General features: G+C 45.2%; 2 protein-coding genes across 2 annotated transcripts in view; one reads left to right on the top strand and one right to left on the bottom strand.

The window, feature by feature from the left end:
• CPAMD8 (C3 and PZP like alpha-2-macroglobulin domain containing 8) overlaps positions 1–11,007 on the top strand; it is a 58,922-nt gene extending 47,915 nt beyond the window's left edge. The window contains exons 31-43 of the mRNA XM_063290643.1: positions 419–505; positions 849–985; positions 3,016–3,171; positions 3,260–3,322; positions 3,428–3,666; positions 5,138–5,225; positions 6,291–6,365; positions 6,913–7,018; positions 7,102–7,212; positions 7,493–7,705; positions 7,817–7,894; positions 9,821–9,987; positions 10,102–11,007. Coding sequence (XP_063146713.1) covers positions 419–505; positions 849–985; positions 3,016–3,171; positions 3,260–3,322; positions 3,428–3,666; positions 5,138–5,225; positions 6,291–6,365; positions 6,913–7,018; positions 7,102–7,212; positions 7,493–7,705; positions 7,817–7,894; positions 9,821–9,984 — 1,517 coding nt within the window. The 3' untranslated portion in view covers positions 9,985–9,987; positions 10,102–11,007. The remainder of the gene's footprint in view (positions 1–418; positions 506–848; positions 986–3,015; positions 3,172–3,259; positions 3,323–3,427; positions 3,667–5,137; positions 5,226–6,290; positions 6,366–6,912; positions 7,019–7,101; positions 7,213–7,492; positions 7,706–7,816; positions 7,895–9,820; positions 9,988–10,101) is intronic.
• Positions 11,008–11,060: 53 nt separating this feature from the next.
• On the bottom strand, positions 11,061–15,307 carry F2RL3 (F2R like thrombin or trypsin receptor 3). Its single transcript, XM_063290642.1, has 2 exons — positions 15,142–15,307; positions 11,061–12,942 (listed from the first exon to the last, which is right to left on the bottom strand). The coding sequence occupies exons 1-2, from the start codon at positions 15,245–15,247 to the stop codon at positions 11,861–11,863; spliced, it is 1,188 nt and encodes a 395-aa protein (XP_063146712.1). The 5' UTR covers positions 15,248–15,307; the 3' UTR covers positions 11,061–11,860.
• Between the last annotated feature and the right edge of the window lie 5,466 nt (positions 15,308–20,773).

The raw sequence follows: 20,773 nt of genomic DNA, 5'->3' as shown, positions 1-20,773 counted from the left end.
AAGCAGTTGAGTAGTGGGTTGGAATATTCGTGACTGCTCCATTCCTCTCCCTCTTCTGTCTGGGATATGAAGCCCTGAGCAAAGTGTATGCAGCCTGCCCTGTACTTCCAGGGCATGCACACGCACACACACAGATGCAAATGAAGGATGACCAGGCAGAGAGAGAGAGAGACTCAACAGATTACTTCTTTACATAGAAGAAATTGCAAAATCCCGTGGCCACTTGGTAAAATGGTTAGAAAGAATTCCAGAAGAAATGCTCTGCATGTGTTACCTATCTTGTTCCCTCTCCCTCTCCCTCTCCCTCTCCCTCTCCCTGCAAACATCTCACCACTTCCAGATGTCCATTATAGGCTTCTTAAAGGAAACCCGGTTTGGCTTAAGCATCTGCTGCCATGTACCTCCTTTTCTCTTTCAGATGGCTTCACACACTGGAATTTAATGGGAACTCTTGCTACTGGTGAAGACACATTCATGGGATTCAGTGATGGCCTCTCCCAATCAGGTAATTCTTCATTATAGTAAGCTTAACTTTGGAACTGCAAACAGGAGTGAGAAGGGAAAACAACAGTTCATCTAGAGAGTTATAGGAATCCTGAGGAACCTACCATAACTGAACTCAAAGATGGTGACTGACCTACTTGTTGAGAAGGGGGAGCCCATCTACATTACCGCTGTGCTGCAGGATTGAAAACCAATATGGGAAACTTAAGAGGAGACTGTGGCTGAGTCAGAAGAGGAGGATCTGAAAGGAGAGCTGTTTTGTCTGGCAGAAGTTGGGAATGCCAGCAGGACCTTCCTCTATTGAGCTATCAAATGCCCCATTCTGCCACCCCTCTCTCTTTCAGTCGTATCTGCTGAAGTTGAAATGACAGCCTATGCCCTGCTGACGTATACTGTGCTGGGGGATGTTGCATCTGCACTGCCTGTAGTCAAGTGGCTATCTCAGCAGAGGAATGCACTAGGTGGTTTCTCATCCACCCAGGTGAGTCTTCACTAGGGCAGGTAGTTCTGCCTCTAACCAGAAAATGGAAGTGCTTTAGTGAGCCAAGAAGAAATCAGAAATTCCAGGGTTCATTACCTACCTTACTTTCATTTCCTTAGAGGCTAGAGAAGACTTCTTGGCATTTTATGTTATTTGTGTTTCTCTACATAGGGATTATGAGATGCACTGCCTCCCATCATCTCTCCAGAGATATTGCTAGCAGCCCAGAATGCTTATTCATTTTACTGAATCCTAAAACACTCAGAGTCCTGATTACATTAACCCTCTCTTTTCAAAATACTAAGTGTCCAAGCTATATGGACAACACCAGGTTGTGTAATTTAGACTCAGGCTATTGTTTTACTTTTTCATTTGAAATTCTGTTCTGCTATATCTTTAAAAAAGGGACGTGGTGGCGCTGCGGGTTAAACCGCTGAGCTGCTGAGCTTGCTGATCGGAAGGTCGGCAGTTCGAATCCGCGTGATGGGGTGAGCTCCCGTTGCTAGTCCCAGCTCCTGCCAGCCTAGCACTTCGAAAACATGCAAATGTGAGTAGATTAATAGGTACCGCTTCGGCGGGCAGCTGACGGCGTTCCGTGTAGTCATGCCGGCCACATGATCACAGAACTGTCCACAGACAAATGCCAGCTCTTCGGCTTTGAAACGGAGATGAGCACCGCCCCCTAGAGTCGGACACGACTGGACTTAATGTCAAGGGAAACCTTTACCTTTATATCTTTAAAAAGATCAGGCATAAATTTTAAATTGTATTTGATGAGGAGAACTCTATGTAGATCTCCCTGCTCTGTGTTTTTTTTTTTTTTGAGAAGGACTATAAGGTAGTATCTCTTCTGTAGATGTGGCCAGCTTTCTGTAGAGGAGCTTCACTGTATTATTTCTTTTGTAGCTCATAACAGTGAAGAGTATTGTGATACTTTAAGGACTAACAAATGTATTCTGTCTTAAGCCATAAATACCAGTGCATACAGTCTTCATCTGTGGCATCTACCAGGCACCTATCTCAACATGACTTAATTATTTTCTACATAAGTAGAAAACTGGCATGATGGAAAGTAAAGTGTTGCCTTTAGCATTATTTTTATTTGCAGGAACATTTCTGGGCCCAATATGAGCCTGACAAAAAGTAGAAAATAAATATCATAGGCAGCTGTAGTCGGTGCTTTGTTTGGAAAGTGTTTCTACTTGCCCAAAAAAAAAAACCAAATATAAGCTGGGATGGTCAAGAACATTGGCTGGGGGGCAGGGGGGCACGTGGTTTTATCTATCTATCTATCTATCTATCTATCTATCTATCTATCTATCGCATTTCTCTACCACCCATCTTAATAAATGACTCTGGACGATTTATTAAGGTATAATATGGAACAATCTCACCAGCTTGTCTTTTGATAAATGATTTGTGATAGGATGTGTATCCACTGGCAGCTCTTTGGTGAATAAACCATCTGTCCAAATAGCAGCCATTTTATGAGAACACCCATGCCTGCTTTCAAAATGCCAAATATGCCTCCTAGCTGAAAAATATTGCCTACCCTGACATAAACCTAGGCAATAAGGAGACTGTTAGCCTTCATGATGGCCAACACATTCAGAGGGGTAACTCATTTTGTGATACCTTTGAAAAAGAAGGACCAATTCCAGGCTCCTTATTGTTTCAAGGACATTGTTTAATTTCTGAGCAAAACATTGGGGAATGATTTTCTGGTGTGTGTGTCTCTACGGCAGTGCTCCTCCATCTTGGCAACTTTAAGAAGCCTGGACTTCAACTCCCAGAATTCTCCACCCAGCATGCTGGCTGGAGAATTCTGGGAATTGAAGTCCAGACGTCTTAAAGTTGCCAAGGTTGAGGAGCACTGCTCTAGGGACTGTAGTCCAAATAGGCACCTGCCCCTCTGTAGCAGACAGGAGGATGGAGTGGTGGAGAGAGTAAAGTGCAAAGCAGCTGCATGTGGCATTGATTTGAGATTGCTCCTTAACTTTTTTTCTTTCTCCCATTCTTCTGAACGGCAGGATACTTGTGTGGCCCTCCAAGCTCTGGCTGAATATGCTATCCTGTCCTATATTGGCGGGGTCAACCTCACCATTTCACTGGCCTCTACCAACTTGGACTACCAAGAGACCTTTGAGTTAAACAAAGCCAACAAAAAGCTCCTGCAGACTGCAATGGTAAAAGGACCTCACCCTTTTTGCTTCATTCCCAGAATCCCCTGCTTATGCTTGTTTACATTCAAATTAACCCCCGTTTTCTCTACAGATCCCCTCCATTCCCACAGGGTTATTTGTGAGCGCCAAGGGGGAAGGCTGCTGCCTCCTGCAGGTGAGAAACCTTGGATGCTTGCCCCATTTGTGAGCAGCACATTCTTTTTTCACTCTGCTTTTCATGGGAGATGCAGACACAGTGCTTACTTCTTATATTGGGCAGATTGATGTCTCCTACAATATCCCTGATCCCGTGGCTAAGCCAGCTTTCCAGCTCCTGGTGAATCTACAAGAGCCCAAGCTGAAGAGGCACCGACGAGCCCCTCGCCTACCTAAGCTTGTCTCTGCAGAGGAAAATCATTCAGAGGCCCCACGTCGGGACCGAGTCCTGGGTGATGATGATGATCCTGCCTCTGATCAGGACCATCAGGAATATAAAGTGATGGTGGAGGTGTGCATGAGGTGAGGCTCACCAAATCAGTAGTCCTATATGTAGCCTCTACTAGTGGCCCCAAGCCTTAGCCTCACAAGGGAACAGAACAGTTGTTACAGTTCGCTTTAAAGCCAAAGAAGTCAAATGAGGAGAAAGGTTCCAGCTGGCTTTCCTCACCACCACCACCACCTACTGCCACCAATCTCATCTAGTCATTTCTTTAGTTCAAGCTGCCTTAGAGGCTGAAACCCGAGGTGATCAGAAAGAGGATATTATTGTCCTGGTTTCTATATGTCCCTGGTACAATCCCTAGAGAGAATAACTATGTTCACAGAACATACTTTACTTGGCTAGTAAATTAAGCCATTTTCTGGGTTTGCACAATACATAAAACCATAAACTAATCATATGGGTTGGGCTTGGACAGTACATCAGGCCAGAACTCAACCAACCAACTCAAGGGTAAACTAACCAACTTAGCATGTAGCATGAATACAGTTAGCAGATCTGGCCTGCTCCAGCATATTGTCTGAATTGGTTGGCTTTGAAGATAGACTCCAGAAAAGCTTCATCAAGGAAAGGAGTAGGGAAGGTAAGTTACCTCTCCCATCCTTTCTAAGCTGATCCCAAGAGCAGGGGTACTGTTGTTCAATGATGCCTCTCCAGTGAGGATCAACTTCATGTTTGCTGGCTTCCTTTGTTCTTTGAAGAGTATAAATGTTTGTCAACTGGACCATCCATCCTCTTTTTCCATTAATGCTGCTAATAGTTTTGAGGAACCTGGGAAGAAGGTTCTTTTGGCCTCATCCCTCAGTTCTGGCTGTGGGTATTTGAGACCCTTCATCCTGGAGATCTTGCATCATGCATTGTCCCATTTGGGTCTAGTGCCCAATCTGGGGGTTCTCCTGGACTTACAGCTCCTGCTTGAAAAGCAGGTGGCAGCTGGGTCCACAAAAGCCTTCACACAGGTCATCTTGTGCACCAGTTGCACTCTTTCCTTTCTGCATTCACTCATGACTTGTCACCTTGTGGATGGACTGTTGCAATGTACCCTACAGAAGCTGTCTTGAAAACCATTCAGAAGCTACAGTAGGCCCAGAACACAGCAGCAAGAGTAGTCATGGCAATCTGTGCCATGCCAACATAACACCCTGCTCTGCGAGTTGTACTGGTTACCACTTGGTTTCTGAGTGCAATTCAAGGTGCTGGTGGCCACCTTTAAAACCTTGCAGGGCATAGGGCTGCTTATTTGCGGGACAGCCAGTCTCCCATGGTTTCTGCCCACCTGGTACGTTCTGGCAGAGTTGGCTCCCTCCTGGTCTCATCAATTAAATAATACCATCTAGCAGATCTTTGCTGTCACAGCATTTGTTCTCTGGTCCAGCACCTCCCCAGAGATACCCGTGCCCCCCCAACCTTCCAAATAGTTGGAAGGACTTGATTCAGTAATGCATTAATTTGTTCTCTCTCCCCCCCCCTCTGGTTTATTGTCCTGAGAAGGTGGCTTCACTCTGGCTCCTCCAACATGGCAGTCCTGGAGGTACCTTTGTTCTCAGGTTTTCGAGCTGACATTGAGAGCCTGGAAAAGGTAAGTCTTCTCGGCCCATCCACCGATCTTCCATTTTCGTCTTTTACAGCCTGTAGATGTTCCACGTTGTCATGCCCTTTTAGGGTTCTGTATGTTGTATGTTCTGTATGTATGGTGTTCAAAAAGTAGATTCAGTTAGACTTGAGTGCCTTCTGTATGCCATTTTTCTACATGAAGGATTTGGGTTCCGCTTATAAGGTACAAAAGCAAAGGAGGAAAGGATGGTGGTAAACTCAAGATGGGGAGGCAGATGAAGTAGGACAGAGGGGCCCATTCCCTTCAGAGGAACTATATCAGGGGTGCACAACCTGAGGTTCTAGTGCTGTGTGGTGTAGTACTGGAGGACTTCATAAACTGTTACGTTTTAATGGGACAGAAAATAAAAACATAATTGGAAAATTACGGTTTTAAATTCTTCAAAGCAATATCCTACTGCATGGTTTACTTTAGTCAAATAAGGTAGATAATTTAGCCAGGGCAAAACACCTGTAATTCTTGGGATTTACAATATGTGGTTTTTAGATTAATTTGATGCAGCCTTCAACCAAATTTCAACCTTCCATTCAAGGGACCATTTCCTACCTTTGCTAAAAGCTCTCTGTCCCTTCTGGAGAGGCTACCTGGGGGTGGGAGAGATAGTAAGAGAAGAGGGAAAGAGAACAAAAAAGGGTATTTTGAAGACAGCAATGTGTCCTGGTCTACATTGTGCTTGGCCCCCACTTCCTACTTTCTATTACATGGCTTCCAATAAATTATTCCTGAGGAAATGTGACCTCCAATGAAGATAGCAGGATGTGAAGTCTATCTCAAAGAGAGCGTGTCTATCAGGGACCTCTGCAGGGAAGGGGTAAAAAGAAAACTTCAAAATAGCAGCCATGACCATGCAGTTGAAGCCATTTTAAGGTGCAGGGCAGGGCTTTGATACCATGCTTGTAGCCACCATTTTTACTTTCCTGACCCACTTGCAGGCACCCCTGTGGTTCCATATGCTTTAGAGAGAGAAGGGAGATTCAGATGAGTATCGGGAATGAAAATGCTAAGCCAAGTCCTGTCCTTCCTTTCCAGCTACTCACAAACAAACAAATTGGTCTGAAGAGATATGAGGTGGATGGCAGGAAAGTTCTTTTCTATTTTGATGAGGTAAGACCACAATTTATCATAATCCTCACAAAAGTGCTTTAGTTGATCCCATCCTGCTCATCTGAAGCAAGCATTGAACTAAAGGATCTCTCCCTCACCCATGAATGAAAGGAGGAAAGGCTGATATAGTACTTTTTGGTAGAGCTGAGATGCCATGATTCTTGATCCATTCTTCTGCTGTCCCTTCCCTTGGCTTCAGCATGAGAAACCAAGAGCCAAGGAGGGCTGGAATTGCTGAACTGGGCATCCAGGGTACACCAGATTCAATCCCTGGTGACCCTTTGCTTATTAATAACTTAAAGAACAGTTTGCCCACATCATGATAAACACTCAAACCATGGCTTATCCCTGACCCCATTTGCTGACAAAATCTAAAGTACCTCCTGGCACTTGACCTTTTTTCTGCAGCCCCCTTTCTGAATTAGAAACGTTCCTGGGATGAATGGTCCCTTCTGTAGCTGTCCTTTAGTGGTGCTGCTGTTGGGGTGAGGGGAAGCTCCCCAACCCTCTTGACTCAAGACCTCACAGAGTTAAATCGCATCTGCAGATTCCAAGCCAGTGTATGACCTGTGTCAAGTTTATGGCCTTCCGGGAATACATTGTGGGGAAGACGGCTCCCTTGCCCATCAAGGTGTATGACTACTACGAGCCAGGTGTGTATGTGCCCCCACAGCCATCCCTTGAACCCGGGCAGCCAGGCAGCCCCTGACAGCCTGCCCTTCCTCCTGCTCTGCAGTGTTTGAAGCCACCCGTTTCTACAATGTCAGTGAATCCAGTCCTCTGGCCCGTGAGCTCTGCGATGGTCCCATGTGCAATGAGGTGGAGAGTGTGGCCAGCCACTGGGTTGGTGAGTCCTGAAACTAATGAGAAAGATGAAGTCTGCCACATCATTCATTTTCCTTCTCCACGCATGCCTTCTTTCTTTCGTTCCTCTCTGCATCACATGATGAGTTGGGTGGCTTCCTCCCACGCCAGTCTGGGAATCTATCCCCAAGGATGTGAAGCAGCTTTGGGTAGGAAGCTCCTGATGCCTGCTACTTTTTCTCCCTTTTAACAGGAAACAATGAGCTGCTGAGAGTTTTGCAATCCCTCAGCACAACTCTAACCACCCCTGGCTATCTCTGCAGGTTTTATTCACACCGGGCCTTGCAACAACATCTTTGGTTGCTTAGAGGATGGCTATTTTGAGCAGTGCATGTGTTCACGTGACTGTGGCTATGATGGGGAGCTGGTGTGTGGCTCAGATGGTCTTATCTATCAGAACCACTGTCAGATGGAGGTGGCTGCCTGCAGAAACAGCACCCAGATTGAGCAGGTCCTCATGGCACAATGTGTGGTGGGTAAGTCATGCCTGGCTTCAGAAACATGGGCAAGAATGTGGAAGAAACAGTGGTCCTGGAGGAGCTCCCTGGAGGCATTTCTGTAGCCATCTTACTGCTTCTTTTCTGCAGCTAAGAACTCTCCAGAAGAGAGAGAAAAGTACTTCCACAGCCTCAAGTTTCCTGACAGGGGGCAACAGACACCAACAGGTGAGGACCGGTTCCAAGTATGACTCTGTGCCATGGGGCTTTATCCCTGACTTTTTTGCAATTGTCCCATCCCATCCCGATTTTATATGGTTCGCAAGTACTTCCCAGGGGGAGGGGCTGTTTCAGATTATCCTTTCTCTGGGCCTTACTTCAAAATTGAGTTAAAAGTCTATCTGCCCACCCTTGAATCTGCAGGAAACTGTACTGGCATGAAATTTGCTGCCCCCATTGCTGCTCCCTCTCCTGACTCTGTTGCATCAGGTCCAAGTCAAAGCTGAATGGTGTTATATTGTTGATGAGTTTACAGCATACTGTATGATGGGCAAAATGATTGGCTGAGTCCTGTAGCTTTGTTGCCCCCCCCCCCATTCAGCACATCACAAGCTAGCAGAAAAAACATCTGTCAATCCTGGCACTGTTGCAGGAATCAGATACATCCAACACCAGGACTAATACAGGAGAAAGATATCCTGGCAACCTCTTGTTTCTTCATCTCTGCCTTGTCCCTGATCTAGGTTCTCCTGCTTTAGCAGGCAGCTCCCAATCTCCCAAACATCTGCCAGACAGCTGTTTGATAGAATGGAGTTGCTGCCCAATAGTGGAAGGGTTTCTCTTGCTTTTCTGTGCATCCCACCTCCATATCAGATGTCTTGTGAGGAGGTGCTACGTTTTGATAGATAGCTAAACAGAGGGCAGCAGCCACCCGCAAAAGCTTCTCCCAGTCACAACAGTGATGAGTTGGGTGGATGGTTTTGTGCCAGCTGGAGAGGTTCAGAAAGGGAGAGGTCAGAAGAAACGGCAGATTCACCCAGTGGCTTTGCATATCATGCCCAGCACCTCTAAAATCTGGACACCGCCTCTGACCGCAAGCCGGAACAGTGGCAACATATCGCTTGGCAGTGGGCACAGCAGGTATATAGTCTTTTGCTGGCTCAAGAGTGGTGGATAGACCAGTTAACTGGTCTGGGGGGAAAGATCTTCTGCGTACATCTTCCCGTCTTTGGAGACCTCAACTCCAAAGAGGAAGATGTACGCAAAAGATCTTAACACACGTTGGAAGAAAAGTAAGATGGTTCTTCCAACAATTTGGAAGAAACGTAAGAAAAGGAACAGCTTGCCTCCCGGAGTTGTGGGTGCTCCATTGCTGGAGGTTTTCAAGAAAACATTAGACAACCATTTGTCCAAGATGGTATGAGGATTCTTGCCTTGGGCAGAGGGTTGGACTAGGAGACCTCCAAGGACCCTTTGAACCCTATGTTTCTATGATTCTATGAATCATGAACAGAAGAAATCATTGACAGTGATTCCTGGGGGAAAGCTCAAGAAAATCCTTTAATTTAGGATTTCTCTTTCTATATCGATCCTATATTATACAGGGTTTCTCTTTCTATATTGACACCAACTGCCAACCTGTGGGTTCCTCCATGTTATGTTTTGGAAGCATAAAGGCTGTGACGCTACTTCAAGTCCTGGCAAGATTATATGCCAAGTATTTTTCTTAACACTATACCTGCCGTTGTATCCAGTCTTTAGGGAACCAGTAACAGGACGGTGATAAAAGAAGCTGTCTGGGGAGCAGATAGGAGGGGCCATGTTTGCATCATTCTGAAACCCACAATAGGCACTTCTCTCATCATTCCCACAATTGGTCACCAGACTGCCTCCGTGTCAGGGGTGGCAAAGTAGAACAGATTTTACACACCTGGAGGCTGCCACTGCATGGTGGAAGAAAATCTCTGTGGTCAAGGAATGATTGTGCTGTGAGTGAGGGCAAGTGAGAAGATCCTCTCTGTCTTTAGTTTCCTGTGGCTTAGCGGTGTCTCTTAATGCTGCAAAGGAACTGAGGGCTGACTAAGTAGAAACTGCCTCTACCCTGAACTTACCAACTTTATTCATTTTTCTCCCTCCTTTTTATGGATCTCACAGGTGAAGGTCCCACCCTTCAGATGGACTTCTCCTACTACTCCTATGAATATGAGGCAGACCCCTACACTTCTGAAGGTGATGCTTTTGAACTGACGACAGCAAGTGGCACAGGGACACAAGATAACAGCAGGCTCCAGGAAGCTGCTGCGACCCCTGGGAAGTGAATGGTGAGGGGGGTGCAGTGTGGCCTGGGGATATGAGCCTTGGCAGTTCTCTGCTCCGTCCTCCATCTCACAGACATTTCTCTTTTCCCTCCTCTCATGTTTCCTATTTTTCTGCAGAAAGCTCTTCCCTTTCAGTCTAACAGAGCCAACTCTACAAGGAATCCAGGCCCTTTTATTGTCCTGTGCCTTGCTGCCAAAGGAAGATAGAACTTTGTCCTGCCCTTCCCAAGGCTCTCACAGCAGCCTCCTTGCGCTCTCCCACTTGTATCGCACAAGCTACGTAGGGCAAGCTGGAATCTGGACTCTCCTCCGAGGTTGCACATCCCCAGCTGAGCATCATCCAAACTGATTCTTGCCTTCCAGCCAACTCTGTCCTGGCTGCGAGTGGAGAAAGGATGTCACTGTTGATCTCTCTGACCCAGGCAACTCCATCGCAGCCAAAGGACAAGAGCTCCAGGTCATTTGTTTTGCGCATCCTATCACTGCACCCCATCTGTCACCCCCTCCCCCTTTGTTGCCTTTAGCCTGGAGGGTGGAAGAAGGGCTTGGGCTGCCTGCCACCAGCACTGTAGGCAGAAGACGTTTCCTCTGTTCAAGGGCTGGTGTTGGTGGGATAAGAGTTGGCTTTCCAGTCCCACCTTATCTCCCCCCTCCAGGTTATCCTTCCTCCTCTGCATGCGAGGAAATGCATGCATCCACCTCATATTTTCCAGAGCGCTGGAGCGGGTCCAGTTCTACCTTCTCTCCCCTCTAAACTTCTTCTAAACCATGGATGGAAAACATGTAGCTTTCCAGAGGTTGCTAAATTACAAACTCTGCACTCCCAGCTAACATGGCTAGTGCTGAGAAATTCTAGGATATGTCGTTTGGGAACATCTGGGGCTACAGTTTCCCTTCCTGTTTTAAGTCATCTTTGAGTGATGGCAAAATAAGCTATTTATAAATTTGATGGAGGTCAGGGAATATTTTCTAAGGGTATTGCAGCTTGAGACTTCCAACTTCCAACTCCGATTCTTCTGCAATGCAGATGTGCCAGCCTTGATGAACCATATGCAGAATATCTGCTGTACTCAATATTTATTATAAAACAAAAGTTTTATTCATCCCAAGTTATCACTGAATGGAACCAAGTTGACATAGTGACCCCAATTTTCTTGACATGTTTTTATTTCTGCTCACTGGGCTTATCTGTTCTTGCCCACTGCACATCCAGGCAGACGGCTGTTTGTTTATTCCGAGTGCTCAGTAGAACAGCCTGTTCCCCACCTGCGTAGGCGTTGCGGGGTACAGTTTGCTTTTATGGTTCAGCACAGTCCTTTAGTGAATTGGAGTATCCAGGGGTTGGGTGGGGTGGGAGAAGAAGTTTGATTTAGATATTGAGAAAATATTTTATTAAAAATGGATTTTTAAAACAATTGTGACTCCTTTTGGTTTCTTCCTGAGATGATAATTTGTGAGTGGGGGTCTGAAGTGGGTCCAGGGACGGAAAGCATGAGATTAATGGAGACCAAATTAGCAACCAACTTATTTTTGGAAGGTGTCTTTCAGTCCATTCTGACCTGCATTACAGATGTGCTTGGACTTTCCCAAATCCCTACAGTTAAAGGGAATAAAGGGAAAGAACTATGTGCTGCGCAAGACTTCATAATTAATGAGGAACATCATTAGGCTTCTTGGAAGTTGGAACAGAGCTGAGGTTGGGCAGGTTTTATCCAACTATGTTGCCTCAAGAACTCCAAGAACGAGCTGACCATTGGCTGTTCCTTCACACAAATTCTTGGTAAGACCACGTAAAGCCCCAGCCAGCACCTTTTCTGCTTTCCTTTCCTTGCCGCTCAATTGCAAGTACAGTGCAGTGAAGACAATCATCTCTCCCTCACTCCAGAGACTGGGAGCGGTGGGAGTTCTTTGAGGGCAGGGTCTCCTTTAAGGTCTTCACAGACACAGCAGAATCCGTCCAGTGGCCAAAGAGTCTCCTCTTCACATTTGACCTGAATTCTTCCGAGACGTAATAGTAAATGAAGGGGTCGACACAGCTGTTGCAGGTGCTCAAGGCCAGGCTGACTATGTAGACCACGTAGACCGTCCCATCATGCCGGAGGCAGGAGTGGGAGTAATGGAGGAGCAGCAGGATATGACTTGGGCTATAGAAGGTCATGACTGAGATAAGCATGAGGGCTGTCAGCTTGGCAGCCAAAGCGTACTTTTCCCTGCTGCCCAACAAGACCCAGAGTGTAACTCCAGAGCTGAGCACCATGATGAGGAGAGGAGTCAGGAAGCCACAGGCTATGAGGATGATGAAGTAATAGTAGTAGTACTTAACTTCCTCTTCCCACGGCAGGACGTCGTGGCATATGGTCTGCTTGGTCCTGTAGAGTGGGAAGGACTGGCGGAAAAGAGTCAGAGGCAGTGTGAAGAGGGCAGCCACTACCCAGACTGCAGCACAGGTGCCCATGGCAAAGGCCGAGCTGCGGAAGGAACGGGCAAAGAAGGGGTGGGCCACAGCGACATAGCGGTCCACGCTGATGCAGGTGAGCAAGAGAATGGAACAGTACATGTTGCCGTAGAAGGCTGTAGTGGTAAAGCGGCACATAGCCTCTCCAAAGGGCCAGTGGTTGCCCAAGAAGTAGTAAGAGATCTTCAGAGGGAGCAGTAGGCATAACAAGAGATCTGCGGTTGCTAAATTGATCAGGAAAATGGTGGAGGGCAGTTTCTCCACCCGTGTGGTGAGCACCCAGAGGGCCAGAGCATTGGCAGGTAGTCCAATGAGGAAGATAAGAGTGTAGAAAGATGGGAGGAGGACCACGGTGAGTGGGCTGCCAAGTGGAACATGTGAAGCTTTTGAGATTCTCAGGAAAGTACTGTTGTTCTCAATTACTCTCTGCGCTGGGATGGCACGAGGGCACAGACCATTCTGGCCCATGGGCTGATTGTCATCGGTTCCATTGAAACTATAGTCTAACAATAGAAGGAATCTAGTCAGTGAGTGCTATGAGTCCCTACTCCACCTCCAGCCTTTTCTGCTTACATCTATTTTTAAAAAGCAAGTCCCTTACAGGGGTACCTTCCCTCTCCTCCCTCCTTTTTGGGTGTGTGGGTGAGCCTTCAAGTCAGTCTTGACTCCTGACGACTGCCTGGACCACAATTTTCTTGGCAAGTTTTTCAGAATTGGTTTGCCATTGCCTTCCTCCTAGGGCTGAGAGAGAAGGTCACTGAGTTGGCAGTCTCCTGGGTTCTAGCCTGGTGCCTTAACCACTACACCAGACTGGTTCTCTCCTCCCCTTCCAATCAGGAAATGTTGGAATTGGAAGGATCTTGCAATGACAGCATTCTTGAGAGCGATCCAGTTTCGGCCTAACTGCTTCCACCAGTATGAAGCACTCTAACTGCTACTGTCCACTTATTTATACCGCTAGGATGTTTCTCATACTATTCAGTTGACATCTGCTTCTTTGGCAGCCCTTCAAACGTTTGAAGATGGTTATTATATTGCTTTAATTTGTTTTTCAGACTAAAAATATACAGCTTTTTAAAACATTATTTTCCATAGGAATTCCTCCCCATCCTGATTGTCCTGCCAGTCATATTCCAGACTGTCCTTAAAATGTGGAATCCGTAACTGCAAATTATTCCAAGTGCAGTTACTCAGCCTTGCATTTTTTTAGAGAATCACATCACACTGCTAGCTCACATTCAGCTTTTGGTCAATTTAAGGGGTCTTAATTCTTTTCATACAAGCCCTTCCGAAACTAGGTATTGTTTCCCCATCTTATGGTATGTCTATTCCTTCTTGTTCTGAAGACTTCCCGTATGTATCTGTTTTCATCCTGCTGATTTTGACTGCAGATTATTCACCCTTTGATTGTTTTTCTACAGTATTCACTCCCCTTCCCAGCTTCATGTAATTTGCAGAATTCATAACGTTGAACACCACAGGGCTAACAATGGTGTCTTGATGGTTTCTACCCAAGATCTCACCCACTGGATTCATAAATGCGCACTGGAAATGGCTGTTCAACCAGCTGTGTATATTTTATTAACCAGCTGTGCTTCGTGTTTCAGAGCTAGGGAAGAAGCTCACGCCGTCAATATAAGCTTGCAAATAACTCAGCCAAAGCAAATCTTCCCTCTTGTAAACATCTCTTTCGATTGTGTTAGCTCTTCATTGCATAATTCTGATAATTTCTTTTCTCTCTAAGGCAGTGTTTCTCAACCTTGGCAACTTTTAGATATGTAGACCAACTCCCAGAATTCCCATGGGTGGCTGGGGAATTCTGGGAGTTGAAGTCTACACATCCTAAAGTTGCTAAGGTTGAGAAACACTGCTCTAAGGAATGCACTTGTTACTTTTTTTTCCAGCCTCCACAGGATGTGGGAGGAACATCCAAAAATGTGATGACACCCACACAGCAAGCAAAATACTGGCCCTGTTTCACATTTTATAAATTTACGGTGTCTTAGCACACTCATTTTTTCAGGGTGATATTAAAAAAAAAAATACCATCACGATCCTGGGGGGCTTTGGTGGCTGCAAATCAGGAACTATCTGCCTCACTGTCAAACGGGTAGGAAACTTGTGCCTTGCTAGATGTTCCTGAACTGCAGAATCTGCAAGGCTCTCCACCTATGCTATAAATCAAGGTTTCCAAACCTTTTCAGGCCACAGAATCTGTTAGTTTAAAAAAAAAATCCTTTAAAAAAATCCCGAGGAGGCAAAGCTTTAGCGATAGAAAATTGGCTTTGAGTGACTTTTTTTTTTTTGCCCTTAGCATCTCATGCAACCCTGTCAAGTTCTCATGGAACTGCAGGGTTCTGGACTTCAACAGGTCCTGCTATAAACCATGTAGTTTCTTAAGGGAAAAAAATGCCTGGTCCTTCAAAGACTCAATTAGTGCAGCCATCCCTGTTTCACGTAAGACATTTTAAAGAGAGCTTACTCTGTGGCACAACAAAGCACACCTTTTAACAGAACTTTAGATGGAACCTTGATGGAATTTTTCAAAGTTCCATTCAAAAAAACTTTTTAAACCCTGAAACAGCATCAAATCCTCCCCTGCTGCCCCAGCCTCCTCAGGCCAGGTGGTCCTGCTCCAAAGCCCTGTCCTGCCCTTCAGCCTCTTGCAAGCCAGGTGGGGTTAGGGAAGTTGGACTGCTTACCATCATAATCAGCAGATACTGCAGCCGACCCCTTCCAGCAGCACACAAGCAGTAGTATCAAGAAATAGCCCCTTGTCCTGGTAGCGCCCAGTGACATTCTGTGCATCGTCAGCTAGAGAGGTTCACTGTGCTGCGAGGGAGCCAGGCAACTTTCTGTTTCTTGCCTCGACAGCCTCTTAACTTCAGAAAACACCACACTCTCCCTATCCGCCTCTTCTGAGAGAGGCTTGCCTCCCCCACCCAGTTTTTTTACAGCAAGCCATGCCTGGGAGGAAGTGCATGTCTCATTGACGCAATCCTGACCCTGATAGAAGTTAAAGAGAGGGGGGGGGGAAGTCCCAAACCAGGATCAGCCTGGAAAGCCTCAATGGACCACTCCATAATGGCTTATCCTGATGTCTGAAGGCTGTGAGGGTCTGGATGGGGAACAACAAGCTTCAGCTGAACCCTGGCAAGACTGAGTGGCTGTGGTTTTTGGGGCCCACTGGTTCCACGGCTATGCCATCTTTGGTCCTGGATGGGGTTGCACTACCCCAGACAGAGCCAGTGTGCAATCTGGAGGTCCTCCTAGACTCACAACTCCTGCTCGAAGAGCAAATGGCAGTCATGGCCAGGAGGGCCTTTGCACAGCTTTGTCTTGTGTGCCAGTTCCTGGATCGGCAGGCTTTGCTTACAGTCACTCATGTCCTAGTTACTTCCAGACTGGACTACTGTAATGCACTGTACATGGGGCCATCCTTGAAGAGTATCTGGAAGCTTCAGCTGGTACAGAATGCAGCGACGTGGGCAGTTATGTGTACTCCAAGAATAACGCATGTTACACCTTTACTCTGTGAGCTGCGTTGATTGCCAGTATGCTTCTGGGTCCAATTCAAAGTGCTGGTTTTAATTTTTAAAGCCCTTCATGGCATGGGACTCGGCTATCTGAGGGACTGCCTCTCCCCGGTTATATCAGCCTGCTCCATTAGATTTCGCAGAGAAGGCATGCTGAGGGTACCATCAGCCAGGGACCTGCATTTGGTGGGTCCCAGGTGTCGGGCCCTCTGCTGTGGTACCCGCCTTGTGGAACATTCTTCCCCCCAATATCAGATTAGCTCCACCCCTTGATCTTCTGAAAGGCAGTCAAGACTGGGTTATGTCACCAGGCCTGGAGCTCCCAGGGAACTGGAGATTTGCATACATGGCTCCATTGTTGAAGGGGCCATTTTTATTCCCCCTTCACCTATGGTTTGTATATTTGTTATTTATGATATTTATTAATATGGTTTTTATACTTTTATTTGTTTTTATATTTGCCATTTTATCTGATTGTTATATGCCGCCGAGAGTCACTTTTCGTGAGATGGGCAGCTTTTATTCTTTTTTAAGGAAGGAAGGAAGGAAGGAAGGAAGGAAGGAAGGAAGGAAGGAAGGAAGGAAGGAAGCAAGCAAGCAAGCAAGCAAGCAAGCAAGCAAGCAAGCAAGCACGCACGCACGCACGCACGCACGCACGCACGCACGCCATTGCATCTAATGCATTTAGCCACAAAAGCACAAAGTAGCCACCTGACCTGACTGGCAGTTCAGGGAAGCCCTTCAGGTCTGTGGAAACTCAGCATAAATACAGAGGACCAGTATAGCTTTCAATTTTCCAAACTGAGCCTTTACTTAAAAGGGAATGGGCTTCTCAGCCTTCGAAATTAGGTTTTCCACCAACCTGATCTTTTGCCTCCCACAACGCCCCCACTGTTGAATCAAGATCACTTAAGACGGCTTTGACGTATTAAAACATTCTTATGGCCACTGCAGCATCCTGTGCTTCTGATAACTGTCAGGAAATAACATCATGGTGGGACAAAGGAGAAGGAAGAGGGCAACACAGGATATTCCTGTGTTTAGATAGGGCCTGTCTCAGCTCCATCTCTCTGCAAATAGCACAGCTAAAAGAACATGGCCAAGAGGGAGGAGCATGACATGAGCATAGAACTTTCTGCTTGTGGGATTCTTGCGGACAAGGCCCAGTGTACTGCCGGGCGGTAGGCACCATTGCAGATGTGACAGGTGCCCCAAAGAAAGAAATAATGAATATACCGCTGCATTAAAATGGCCAACATTTTATGAAACTTCATTCAGGTCGTAAGATTTGCTCATGAGATTTTTGCCATTTAATTTGGGTAGTCAATAGCACTAGCTAGGGGCACCACAGCACTCAGGAGCTACAGAAAACTACATACATGCCAACTACGCTACTCTCTTTTGAGTTAAGCAGAGTTATGCAGAACACAGAAGAGGAATACAAAATACTAACCCAAAGAAATTAAAGGCCTGAGAGGAGAATGAAAGGGAGCAAAACTAGCTTACATCAACATTATTCAGTATACCTCTCCGTGCCTTTTTTTAAATAATATTTTTTATTGAAGTTTTAAAATACAAAGATAAAAAAACGAACACAGACTAAGAAAAGTATAAAAGTAAAAGTAAAAGTAAAAAGTGCAGAGTAAAAAGGGGGAAGGGGAAATATAAAGAAAAAAGATATATAACGAAATTGCTTCCCCCTTCATCAAGACAAATACAATTTCAGTAATTTATCACCTTCTCTAACCTTTCACCCCAAAATCTCTTCATTCCATATCTCATTTTTATTAGCAAATAATAAAGCCCCATCATTCTATCTTAATCAGCAAAAGTTGTTAAGAGTTACCAGAAATAACTATATATCTTAAACAAGTAAATTGATTTCATAATCCTTTCCTTTCCTTTACACAGTAACTTATCATTTTCTCTAAAAATACAACAAAAAAACTTTTCTTCCCATGTCTTATCTCATACCCCATCATTCAAACTTAATCAAGAAAAAATCCATTAAGAAACAACATATTGAAAATCTTTAATCCCTTCAAATAATGTCCTACAAATTAATTTCTAATCATTTTCTCTTCATCTCCTCTCAGAAACTCCTTCACAAGTTTAACACTTTCCTTCAATTTTAACACCATAGCTTATCACTTTCTCTAAACATACAACAAAAATATCTGGTCTTCCCCTATCTTATCTAAAAACAAATCTTTAAAGCCCCATCATTCCGTCCTGGTCAAGAACAACCCATTAAAACTACTAGGAAAGTGTGTGTGTGTGTGTGTGTGTGTCATTAAAACTACAAGTGTGTGTGTGTGTGTGTGTGTGTGTTAACCTTGATCAAATAAGCCAACGTTATAATCCTTCTTTTTGCTTTTAAAGATCTTGATGTTTATTCCTTTTGTGTCCCAAAACCTGATTTCTTTTCATTCTCTGTCTTTTCTCAGGAACTCCTTCATAACGCAGTCTATTGATGGCTGATTTGTCTGAATGCCAAGCTTCCGGGAATTCCCTAGCGTTTTTGGATTTAGCCTGGTCTAGGATGCTCTCTGTTTCCCAGTTGAAACTACAGTTGAATCTGTCCGTGTGTTGTAAGATTAAGGAGTTTTCATTGTGTCTTCTGACTGCTAGTTGGTGTTCGTGGATGTGCTCTGCTAGTCTTCTGCCTGTCTGTCCTACGTAGTGGCTGTTACAGTCTTTGTGCTGTATTTTGTAAATAACTCGTTTTCTCTTCTTGGGCTGCTGGGTCTTTTGGTTTACTTGTTTTTTTGGGGGGGGGTTAGCTGGTTTGTGTGCTATGGCGATGCCATGTGATTGTAACAGTCTGTTGGTTGTTTCTGAGATGTTTTTGATGTATGACAGTGTTATCCTTTTCGTAGCTTGTGTTGGTTGTGCTGTGGTGGGTTGAGTGGTTGGGCACTTTTTGATAAAGTTGCGTGGGTATCTATTTTGTTGGAAGATGTTGTACATGTGGTCTGTTTCCTTTCTCTGGTGTTCTGGATTGCTGCAGTGCACTTGTACTCGTCTGAATACAAATATTCTCGACTGAATACAAATATTCAGATGAGTACAAAGGCACTCAGCAACCCCTAAACAGGGAGCCAACCCCACACTCACCAGCACTGATGATGTTACCCAGTTGAGTAATGAAATGTCTGCAAGCAAACAGCCAAGCTCAGAGAGCGCCAAGGACTCCACAGCTTTTAATACTGATTTGTGCAGTTTTCTTCCTACTAAAATGTTACTTGCTTTTAGTTAAAGACCACCGCTATATATGCGATGTGAAAGGTCCCCTGTGCAAGCACCGAGTCATGACTTCGCAACGTTTTCTTGGCAGACCAAGAGCCTCGTGTGGTGCAGGGTGGTGGGCGGCAGTACTGCAACCAAAACTCTCCCCACGACCCGAGTTCGATCCCAGTGGAAGCCGGATTCTCGGGTAGCCGGCTCAGGTCGACTCAGACTTCCATCCTTCCAAGGTCGGTAAAATGAGCACCCAGGTGACCACTGGGGAAGGCAATGGCAAACCACTATATATACATGTACACAAATACACAGCATTTATAACATTATCGCTAGAATTTTTACTTAGCTATATTAAAATAGAAACTGGTTTTCAAACCATAAAACCATTGATCCCACTTAGAATCAACTGCAAGACGACACAGAAAACTAAGCACTCAATTTTCCAGCTGCTACAGCAAACTCTGCAACTCGTTCCCTAACAAAATCATTCTCGCCATCCTCTTGAATCTATCAGGATGTTCCATTGTGGAATGAAGTAGGTCAAAAAACTCTCATGTTCCTTCTTAAAAATTAAGTAATTTGAAATATCTTCAGTTGTTGCACAACTGCTGCTGATACAATAACCAAAGGGAGGTGAATATTTCTTATTTGAAAGCGAGACGTGAAGGGAAGTGAAAGCTCTGCAGATGTGATCAGGACTGGCTTTCAAATACATGATTTGACGGATTGTGTTGACTCAGCAACCACATAGACAGATTTTTCTCCAGGATAATCTGTCCCCAACCAGGCCTTGCAAGCCTTCCAATGGCGTACCCATCATTGCTGTGCCCGTCCACCTTGCTGCTGGTTGTCCTCTTTTTTCTTCCCTTCTGGACTTCCCAGCACTATAGACCCCTCAAGGAAGCTGCCTCTTCATAGACTGTAATGTGTTCAAAATGTAATTTGAGCCTGGTCACATACGGAGAAACGTGATTCGTTTTATTTATTTAATTTATAAGACCACCTGACTCATAGTGACTCTAGTGGCATAAACCCTAAAAACAGTATGGAAAGAAGAAAGAAGAAAGAACAATGGCATTCGGACAGAGCAATAAAACGTATAACTGAACATACATATTCCCATGAGAGGCCTGCCACCCACCCTGGTGCAAGGCCTTGGGAAAAGCCAGGTTTTAAGGAACGCTTGAAGGAAGCTGTTCCAGAGGGCAGCCATTGTGACAGAGAAAGCTACTTCCGGAGTCCCATCAGATGGCACTGCTTTCTTTTGCTTCAATCTCAGAATCATAATTGCAAATCTGGCTTATTTATGTACATAAACATGTAACAAATGGGATGCTATGGTATTGTAAAGCAAAATGCCAAAATCTAGAAGCGCCTTGACATCTGCAAATGACTCAGGGTACCGCATGAGGTCTTAGAAAATAAAAATAGGGCAAGATTGCCACCCAATCCTTTCTTAGAAATGTGCCCACCTGACCAGAAAAACAGACAATAAACACCCCAATTAGTATTATGTCTGCTTAGCAATGTAATTTTTTAAACCTGGACCTAGTTC

This window comes from Candoia aspera, chromosome 1, assembly GCF_035149785.1.
Source record: "Candoia aspera isolate rCanAsp1 chromosome 1, rCanAsp1.hap2, whole genome shotgun sequence".
Classification (NCBI taxonomy): Eukaryota; Metazoa; Chordata; class Lepidosauria; order Squamata; family Boidae; genus Candoia; species Candoia aspera.
Note: the sequence above shows the minus strand (reverse complement) of the source record. Positions and strands in the feature narration are given on the sequence as shown.